At 33.6% G+C, this 10,903-nt stretch overlaps 1 protein-coding gene across 1 annotated transcript; it reads left to right on the top strand.

Moving 5' to 3' along the window:
* Window positions 1-21: 21 nt before the first annotated feature.
* LOC138322953 (uncharacterized) lies at window positions 22-10,903 on the top strand. Its single transcript, XM_069267218.1, has 13 exons — window positions 22-351; window positions 1,186-1,404; window positions 1,847-2,010; window positions 2,328-2,454; window positions 2,838-3,159; window positions 3,459-3,538; window positions 5,663-5,781; window positions 6,183-6,321; window positions 7,269-7,369; window positions 8,133-8,221; window positions 8,824-9,078; window positions 9,937-10,127; window positions 10,720-10,903. Exons 1-13 carry the CDS (start codon window positions 232-234, stop codon window positions 10,858-10,860), a joined length of 2,067 nt encoding a protein of 688 aa, XP_069123319.1. The 5' UTR covers window positions 22-231; the 3' UTR covers window positions 10,861-10,903.

Consider the following 10,903-nt stretch of genomic DNA (forward strand, 5'->3'; position numbering starts at 1 on the left):
TGATCTAAATCAACAAAGCGTTTAGAAGAAACAAATGAGTAGAGGTGTAAGATAAGCACATTGGTGATAGAGAATAGAAAATGATAACACGTGAAAAGGAAAAACGAAAACAGCAATTAAAATGGATAGACTTAGAGGAAAATTGAGAACGTTTATGTTGATGATGTTTGGAAAAGGCATTTAAACGGCATTCATTAAGTGCTGTTTGATTATCTATGTTTGTATTTCAATATGACACCGGAAGAAAAATCAATGGATTCATCATTGCAATCATCCAAGAAAATGAAACGGACAGAGTCCAAGAAGAGAAAAGCAGTAGCTTTCCTTCAATTAGTTAAAGATGTGGAAGCGGTAAGATTTATATTATATTCAGCTATCTGTAATGATCAGTATCTAATATTCTAAATATACACAGATACAAAGGACTTGGATAAATCCTTGACGGATTTCTGATAATCCCCCAATATAATAATTTGAAGTGTTTTGAACTTTCCAATTAATGTACACGATGTATAAACTTACACACATATCACCAGGTCAGTATTGTTCCTAACTTTGAATTGTAAATGTGGTATTGGGGGGAAAATATATGTGCAAATACAAAATTGAACAAAAAAAGTTTTTTCTGCCTTCCCTCCTCTTTGTGACATATAGCTAGCCAGAATTTAAACAGAATTATTATATGTATATATAATTGAAACAAATTAAAATTACACCCATATTATCATAGTTTTTGCAGAGTGAAAACTGAAACAAACAATTTTATATATTTGAAATATAACTATACATTTAAAGATGCTCCACCGCCGACAGAGCATAAATGATATTCATTATTTGAACGATGATTGGTGTTCAATCGTGTGTATGTATGTCTAATTAACACAAAAAATAATATAGTTATTTTCATTTTGCCTTTTGTGCATGCGCAATCAGTACATCATTCCATATAGGATATAGTGCGTCTGAATTTTTTCGGGATGCAATTAATTATTTTTCATATTTTTAACTTGACGTAGAATAAGAAGCTCAAACTTTTCAATGGTGGCAATGGTGTAAAGTAAGTAGTTTTTGTAACTGAAGAAAAATACTAAATCGCCTGCTCCTGTTTTTTATAGTGAAAAAATACTATTTGTCGGCGGTGGAGCATCTTTAAGTCACAAGAATATTTTTGTTGTTTTTATTTAGGTTGAAGCTAGTTTGAATGACTCGGAAAAAGAAGAAGATGTGCAGGCTAAGAAAAAGAAAATTCCAGAAGCTTTTGGTAACATTGAAGCTTTTGTCTCTCAAGAGAAGCCAACCCCAAGCTCAAAGAGTAATTCAGAGGAAGTAACCAAGCCAACATTATCTGCAGATGCCCTGCTTGAATTGCGTAAAACACTAAGAGAGAAACAGAAAGCTAGCCTGGTAATTTGAATAAGATTATAGTGACACTATAAAACACATCATTAATGTGTAGAAATTAAAAGTCACTGTGAGTTGGGTTTTTTTTTCAATACTCGCTGAGTATACGTAGTTACTTCCAAAAGAGATCTACATTTGTATAAGACAGTATAGTACTATACAGGTTTCTGTGTATACCATTAGGTTGTCTTCCCATTTTCTGCTATGATCCATAGCAACTTAGCATACACTTAAATCTGAAAATATTGTTACCTATGTGTCATGAATAAAAATTTGGTCACATTGCCCAACATTTTGAGAAAACAATTGCATAATATATATGTATGATAACAATATAATGTTTTTATAAAAGTTATAGTATATGGCATAAGTTTATAGCATACATTATACAACTTGATAAATCATCAGCTATTGACTAGAGTAAGCAATCTGGTTTATTTTGTAGGAAAAATCAAAGGTGTTTCTCACATTGGACGAACTAGCATTAGATTATGGTGCCATGCTCTGTAAGGAAAGTCCAGCGCCTTCATTACCTCCCCTGTTTATGATGGATGTACAGCATTTATTGTTGTACGCTATACAGGGTAATCTGTCCTCGTATAGACCAAGGTGATTATGACAGGTTTCAAATTCATTTATTTATTATAGTACACATATATAATTACATGATGTACTGATGATTAATTACTGTATGATTTTGAATGGTTTAAGTTCAACCAATCCTTAGAATACATTTTCAGCTTCTCTTAAAAACTACTCAAATGCATATATGATAAGAATAAAATTTAATAATATTTAATTTCTATAACTCACCTAAATTGATTTCAGATTTGAAAATTTAAGATAAAGCAATAATGATGTATAAAAGAATTTTGAGTATAGTGATGTTATGTAGAACCAAATTGTGTACATTGTCACATGTCTAGGTGGTGTAAGCTGTTGAGGCCAGGTAAGGTATCTGGAGTAGTGGTCATTGTGCTGGACGGAGTCGGCAGTAACGATTATCAGAATCACCCTGAGTGTTTCTCGAGTATACAGAAGTCATTTGAGATGGTAAGCAAGCTACATTTACTTGTAACCTACTAACCTGGTAGTACATGTATATATCATAGACTTTTGTTGATACATTAAAAAACATGGATACATATGCAACATCTTACAAACTTCCACAAGAAATAATTAATTTTGGGAAATAAATTGAGAAAATATCATACAGTCTAGAGTCTATATATCTTTAGGATCTTAAATAAGAGACTATTTCATTTGATCAAAACACACTAAAATGAGGATTCATTAAAATTTTCTTCATTTGGTAAGTACTTATTGTTAATCACGATTATGTTGTAAGATTAAATAAATTCATCAAATTTGTCATTATTTATATATATGTAGACACTAACTTTTCATCATAACTGTTACATGAACTTTATTTTCAGTCTGTGGACATGGTATCACCAGCAGAGTATGGATCTTCTGTTGCTGAGGAACTGTTGTATGTTCCATTGTCTTATAGAGAAAAGTTAGCAAAGAAGTTTCAACCTCAAATAATAGACGTTGAACCAATGGCACCCATCATCGGAGAAAACCCTTCACAATCAAGCTATGGCAGTGTGAGTGATGGAGATGAAACTGTGTCAGAGATAAAATACTTAAAAGAGGATGAATTACCAGCTTCCGACAAATTCCCAAGGACACATCTTTTACTAAGCACATCACAAATGGTGCTAGAGGGATTCCCCATGCCTAATGTAAACACTAGTAAGTACATCACAAATGGTGCTAGAGGGATTCCTCATGGCTAACCTCAATACATATAAGTGCATCACAAATGTTGCTAGAAGAATTCCCCATGACTCGCCTAAATACCTGTTAGTAAATAAAAAATGGTTTTAGAAGGATTCCCTATGGCTAACCTAAATACATCTAAGTACATCACAAAAGGTGCTAGAGGGATCTCCAACCTCAATCACAGTCACTAGTAATTAAAAGTGCTAGAGGAATACATATAGATGTATTTTAATCAGTATTTCATACAGGTTTAACTTCTTTCATTTCAGACAAAGATTTTGTATTTACAAAAGAAGACTATGGCACAGTTACCAATCAGAGCCCAATATTTGCAGTGGATTGTGAAATGGTACGTTAAAAAGAAAGGGTAGAATATTTAAAGATGCTCCACCGCTGACTAACGTCAATTTTTCACTAACAAAAACAGTAACAGACGACTTTGTAATTTTCATCAGTTACAAAAGTTTCTTACTTTACCTCATTACTACCATTGAAAAGTTTGAGCTTCTGATTTTATTTCAAGATAAAAATACAGTAAAACCCCTCTAACTCGAACCCGGATCCCTCGAATACCCCCTATTCGTCGAACTGGACATACGGTCCCGACCGTCTCTCTATATAATCTATGCAACAAAACCCCGGATAGCTCGAACAGCTATTCGTCGAATACCCCTTATTCCTCAAACAGAAATATGTCCCCGTTTCATCAAATACATAGTATTTACCCATGCAATTGTCGAACAGGTATTCGGCCGTTGAGATTTTTTTTACCTGTGTCACACCTGACTGCACCGACCAACATGGATAATTGCTCACAATCTTGTGTTTATACAGTTGGCGTGTCAAGCCTTTAGGTAATTAAGGGATTAACGGTGTCATTATTACCTACCTACACGATCGCAAGTCGTTGTTTGATGCTAACTTTATTTAAATATTTCAGAAAAGGCATTAAGTTATTGATGTTTCTCTCGTAATAATCTTTGTTGTAAATACGAAAATACAGAAGTTGTTGATCCGTGTTAATAGAAAGTAAGAAAATGAAATGACAAAACAGGCGGAAGATATTACTGACGTCCGCCTAATTATAAAAGTTTACTTTTTAAAATGTCATTGCCGTGCATTGTTTGTCATAGTTTGAAACCGGACATTTTAACTGTCGATCGTGACCAGCCTCAGATGAGTCGAATACCCCGTATTCCTCGAACTATTGACCTGGTCCCCTGCAGTTCGAGTTATAGGGGTTTTACTGTATTGAAAATAATTATTTGCATCCCGAAAAAATTCTGTGACAATATGTCCTATATGGAATGAAATACTGATTGTGCATGCACCAAAAGCAAAATTAATTCTTTCATATTATTTTTAATGTGTTAATTAAACATATTTATACAAGATTAAACACGATTATTGTTCAATTAATGAATATCGTTTATGCTTTGTTGGCGATGGAGCATCTTTGAAGTGAACAGTCGGGCAAGGATGGTTAAAGTCGGTAAAATGGTGTGAATGTATCCAGTATAATTTCTTATGAAATGGAAAAATAAAATCTCTCGTCAAAATCTGTCTGCGTACGAAGAAATTAATTTAAAGTATGGAAATTCTAAAACGTCCTCCCGGCTCACTATGTCCGTGGTTACATCTCCACGCAGCCTCGCTTTCAATGCTTTCATCTTTTCTGTACTTTAATGGTCAGAACTGGGAAGCTAAGCAGAACTTGACCGTCGTATTAATATGTGAGAACTTTTGGAAGGCCAATGAACGCATTTAGACTGGTTTTCTTTTCCTGACTATTCACTTTAAGGAATAGATTTTTATTTTGTTAAGGTTATGAGGGTTTAATGTAACCCTGGCAAAGCTGGGTTACATAAAATTTACATGAGCTCCATTATCATTATACCCTCATAACCTCAACAAAATAAAAATCTATTTCTTATATTTACAGTTTTTCACGCTGATGAATATTATTTATTCTCGCGACAGTTGCATATTTTTTTTTATTGAAACATTGTGAATGAATTCGATTAAACAGTTGATTGTAATCGAGTCATTTATATGTTCCTACCTAAAGTGGGGTAACAACCCCAGTTGCTACGACATCGACTATTCCTGTAACAATAGAATAGCTGCACTTGTTGATAATGATAATATTAGAAAGCATGGGTATTGAGTTTATGTCAGTGCAAACTGTAAATATTGGCTAATAAATTAAAAGAATAAATAATAAATTAAAGAGATAGTGTCTTTAGTTTCAGTGATTAAATCCAATGAGGGTTTGTTATATCAATAGTTGTTAATATGTCCTTGATGATTCAGATAATATTGGCTTTAATTCTTATTCTTGTGTATTTTTTCTTCCAAAATATTAATGATTAGAAAGAAACGTCTGCTATTTCATTATGTTGCTGTTGATGTTCAACATTATTTTTCCTTGAAGATTAATTTAATTCTTACTATTGTGTATTTTTACTTGCAGTGTTTGACAGTTAATAGGAAAAGTGAAGTGACCCGTGTCTCCGTGGTTAATGAAGACTTGGAATGTATCTATGATACATTTGTAAAACCATATAGCAAAATATATGACTATGTTACAAAGTAAGTTCTCAATTTCTCAGCACATATATTAGGAAAATTGTATAACAGGTGTTTGTTATATATATGTGCATGTATATATGATATCTTATAATCTAAAGAGATTACATGTATTGATATATGTAGTATGGTAATAGCTTATTACCAAGTAAAGGTTTATATTTTGAAGTAGCTATCAAATAATATTCATAACAAATAGTTTTTGGCTTGTATTCTTTACATAATGTGAGTTTCAGTACAGTAAAAAAATGGAGAGAAAAAAAAAGAAATAGTGCAAAGAGACCCAGAAAAAATAATATCAAATATGCAGAAATTCTTTTATCTAATGCACCAGTCGAACACATTTGTAGTTATTTATTAGAATAGTAATAATTGATGACTCATGAAGTATGATACTGTTACAGATACAGTGGTATCACCAAGGAGATCTTAGACCCAGTGAAGACACGCCTGAGTGATGTTCAGAAATACCTGAGGAAAATCCTACCTGATGATGCTATTTTGTGTGGACAGTCACTATGTGGTGACTTGAATGCACTACATGTTTGTATTGTATTGAATTGAATATTGAATTGTCCACCATTGCTTAAGCTTGAATACTTCTTGTCCTTGTGTCTCTAAGTGTGACATATAAGCAGGGACATGTAGCTAGGTACAGCTGCTGTTCAGGTCCTAAAGTTAAAGGTCAATGTCAATATCTCTAAAAATGATAGATTTGTTTCACTTTAGTTCAATTAAGCTAAATGTTCATACAGTTTCTGTCATCAAATATTATGAGATCACCTTAAGGTCGAAGGTCAAGGTTACTGGTACTAAAAAATAGTTTCAAAGTGTGACATTAAGCTGGGACATGTAGCTAGGTACAGCTGCTGTTCAGGTCCTAAAGTTGAAGGTCAAGGTAAAGGTCAATATCACTAAATTTTCACATAGGCCAATATGGGGGTTTCCAGAATCCAAAACAAAGTGGGTAATACCATCTACTAGTCCCACCATCCTGTGAATATGACTTCATCATTTAACGTGAGTTTTATGACGTCATAATCACCGGAAAATGAGCCTAATCGACGGTAAATTGTACTTAACCCTATTCATTTTGGGATCTCGGCAAATATACTTACATTTATGGACCTCAAATCACCTGAAGGTTGAAGGTCAAGGTTACTGGTACTAAAAAGAGAAAATTAGTTTCCATATGATATCTTCATGATCAGATGCAGACAACCTCTTAAATGGAATATGTATTTTATTAAGGTAGATAAATTTTTATCTGTACTTTGAGGTCAAATATCAAACCAAGCAGATTTCACAGCAATCTAATTAAAATTAGATTTTCTATGTCAATATGGAGAGCAACATTGAAGATCCAATCTTAATCAGATGATTTTACAGTCATCTTTGGTATCTATAAGTTCAAAGGTTAAAAGCAGAGACCCATTTTTGTTCAGAAAACAAATCCTTGTTATATAGTAAGCTGACTGTTTTGTTGACAGATGTTTCACCCGTATGTGATGGACACCAGTGTGATGTACAACCTAACTGGAGATAGGAGGAAGAAGACTGGATTAAAACGACTTACCGCCACCTTTCTTAAGAAGACTGGATTTACGACTTACCGCCACCTTTCTTAAGTAAGCTTCTATTTATGACTTACCTCCACCTTTCTTAAGTAAGCTTCTATTTATGACTTACCTCCACCTTTCTTAAGTAAGCTTCTATTTATGACTTACCTCCACCTTTCTTAAGTAAGCTTCTATTTATGACTTACCTCCACCTTTCTTAAGTAAGCTTCTATTTACGACTTACCTCCACCTTTCTTAAGTAAGCTTCTATTACGACTTGCCTCCACCTTTCTTAAGTAAGCTTCTATTTACGACTTACCTCCACCTTTCTTAAGTAAGCTTCTATTTAGATTTAATTAAGAAGGTATCATTACCGATACAAATAAAAGCCTTCTACTACATGTTGTGAAGTTTGTCCTGTGATGATGCTAAGTCGTTTATATCTTAATTATCCTAACACTTAACTCCCAGTATCTTGATAAACCAAGGTCAAACTCACCCATAAGTTTGGACAAAACTTATCCATTGGATAATCTCTCCAAAAACCAACTCATTTACCCCTGACATTTGAACTCTTCCGAGTGGCTAGAATAGCATGTTCACTGAATTTTCAGGAGTGAATAGGCAGAAAGAGTCTTTCTCAGAAAAGGTAGAAAAGTCTTACCATTGTGAATTCTTTTCATAATACAAAATACTTGATATATTTAAAAAGTTGTGCCTAATTATATATACACGTAAATGATTACTGAATTTTGTAGTGATTGTAAAATACTGATTGTGGCTTTTAATTTACAGGCGTGATATCCAGGCGGATGTATCTGGTCACAACTCTATAGAGGATGCCGCAGCTACAATGGAACTTACTAAGCTTAAGTTAGCCAATGGTAGGCTGTTTTGTTGACATTTAAATTTTTTACCTCTCTTGACCTTAATGACAAGGAAAACAGTAGTACACATCCATCATGATCACAAACCTTTTTTATATGTCTCATTCATTAGTACATGTATAAATAATTGGTCAAATTTAAGATTTTAACTACCCATTAGCCTAGACTTATGTATTTGCATATTACAGAGTTATCTTCTCTTGCAGGTAGGTATTGATTTTGACCTCAAGTGTTTGCGAGTGTAAGATCATACTTTGTAGAAAAAATGATGTGACCGTTCACAAAGTTATGACTCAATGAATACCTACCTGCTTGTTTGAGATGGCCATATCAGTTCAAGGTGAACACTTGTATCCTATTCACTATGTTGTAAACATATGAAACAAATGTGATCAGAATGAAGTAAAGAATCAACTGGACTATGGTAAAAGGTACTGAGTGGAAGGTCAAGGTTATGTTCAACTTTTGTACCTCTTTGATGTTCTAATGTTAACATGAAAATTATTTTGGACAGTAGACCACTTGAAGAAATGAACATTTACATTATTTTTGAAATATTGACTATAAAATTGATGATGTGAATGAACTTTTAATTGCAGATATTAGTTTTGGCGATTGTATACTTGGCGGAGCTTTATTTCCACCAGAAGATGCTAAGGGGAAAGATCAACGCAGCTCAGATAAAAAATCTTATCAAAGTAGTTCTACAGCACAGCACAGTCCAGAGACTCAATCCAAGGCGGAATCATTATCACATAAACAAATCATCAAGAGGAAAAAGTCGTTCTTCCAACGCCCATCACTTAACTCTTACAAGAGTCTCTTCAAAGTTATCAAAGAAGTGAAGAAATCAGGTGAGATTAATCATAAAGCATGTTAAAACTGATGCAATGTTTCATGAATCCCAATCTTGAAAATTTGGTTATTGTTTAACTTTACTACCTTATGACTACTGATATTTAGTTTTGAGAATCTCTGTTTAGAATTTTAGCCCTGACTTAATCTACAGTTTAATTTGTCTAAACTGGCTGTCACCAGGACCACCATATTTGGCCATTATAGCCAGGTTTCTGGATTGTACAGATTTATAATTAATTTTTATTTGTCTTCTTATTATATCCGACTTTCTGGTTGGCAGATCCTTTTTCTTCAATATGAAGGAAAAATCAGAATGGTGCGAAAACTTGACATTATCATGACATCGACATTGCGTTTTAATTTATAAAAAATAATCCATTGGAAAATCAATGGAATCTTACGTTTAAACGTATTTTATATTATCAAAAATTAAGTATAAGCATTGATGTAACTATTTTTTAAATTCATCGGGTTATGAAATAAATTTTGTTTGCAAACCTTTGTGAGAATCCGCTACGCGGATTCAAACAGTTTGCAAACAAAATTTCTTTCATAACCTGATGAAGTTAAAAAAAAGTCACATCAATGCTTAATGATTTCTGTAAATTAAGAAGAAAAATAACATAAAATAGGCTGGAATACACAGGGATCCAGATAAGACAAGAGCTGGTTTTGACAAGTTATATACTGCAGTAGTAAAATGCACTTTTAGGTACCCTACCAACTACAGTACAAAAATAGTAAATGTAAAATAGGAAGACAATATTGTTCTCTTATATAAATCTGTATGGTTTAAAGAAACAGACAGTCAAGGTCTGTGTGACTAAACCAATGAATGACTTTACTTTAAACAGCTGCCCTTGTGGACGAGACACCTGTTGTTCAGCTGCATGCCAATCAGGAAGTGGTTACCATGGAGACCGACTGTGACAGAACCAGTAAATCCCTGTCCAAGTCATACGTCGAGTTCCATGACTTTGTCTACACATGCTTCCCCTCATACAAGAAAGAAGCAACAGAGACACTGTCAGAGGAGGAAAAAAAGGTATGTGTAGTTTCAGGAAGTTTTTACTTCATATATTGGAATTCAGGGGCATTGCCATTTTCATTTATGTTTTGAGCTTTGGCTAGACTCAATTTTCCGTGTAAAATTGTGATAGTAAGTAGATTTCAGTTGTACATTTGGTTATGTGAGACACATAATTTATGTTTGAAGTGAGGTTCAATATGGTGGAAGAAAAAATAGCTATCAAGATGGTAAAATGTATCTAATTAAACCTTGATTAGTTTGGAAGCGTACACATGCATGTATTCTGTTTTTGTATATTACAGAGTTATCCCCTTTGGGAAAAATATCTATTATGACATAATTTTGTGAGTGAAATTCGCATCATTTTCTCTGAGAAACATAACGTAACGATTGCAAGAACATGGCATAACAATCAATCTGCAAGGGCAGATAATTCAAAGAAGGCATGTCTTATATTTTGATTGAGCTCCTGACCGGTACAGTTTGTGGCGAGGTTCAGTATTTCCTATCCACATGATATACTTGATTTGTCGTTTGATCTGGGTTTACAATAGTAGTTTTTGGCGAGGTTAACACCATAATGTGCCTTTAATTTTGTTGTTTACAGAAACTCCTAGGGAGAATGGATAAACGTCTGGGGAAGATCCTGAAGCATACCAGGGCAGGTAGTCTGGTGACTGTGATATTATCTGGACATTCTACTCCACAGAGTGGTCAAAGTGCAAAAACTTTCATCAAAATCGTCTGAAAGCAAGGATTCCGTTATATATCATTAAACATAATTACTCAGT

The sequence above is a fragment of the Argopecten irradians genome, chromosome 5 (assembly GCF_041381155.1).
Source record: "Argopecten irradians isolate NY chromosome 5, Ai_NY, whole genome shotgun sequence".
In the NCBI taxonomy this organism is placed as follows: domain Eukaryota; kingdom Metazoa; phylum Mollusca; class Bivalvia; order Pectinida; family Pectinidae; genus Argopecten; species Argopecten irradians.

Coding starts and splice junctions, on each gene's coding strand:
- LOC138322953 (XM_069267218.1), top strand. CDS start 232: ATGACACCGGAAGAAAAATCAATGGATTCATCATTGCAATCATCCAAG. Junction 3,160..3,458: donor CATGCCTAATGTAAACACTA/GTAAGTACATCA, acceptor CTTTCATTTCAG/ACAAAGATTTTGTATTTACA. Junction 6,322..7,268: donor GTGACTTGAATGCACTACAT/GTTTGTATTGTA, acceptor TTTTGTTGACAG/ATGTTTCACCCGTATGTGAT.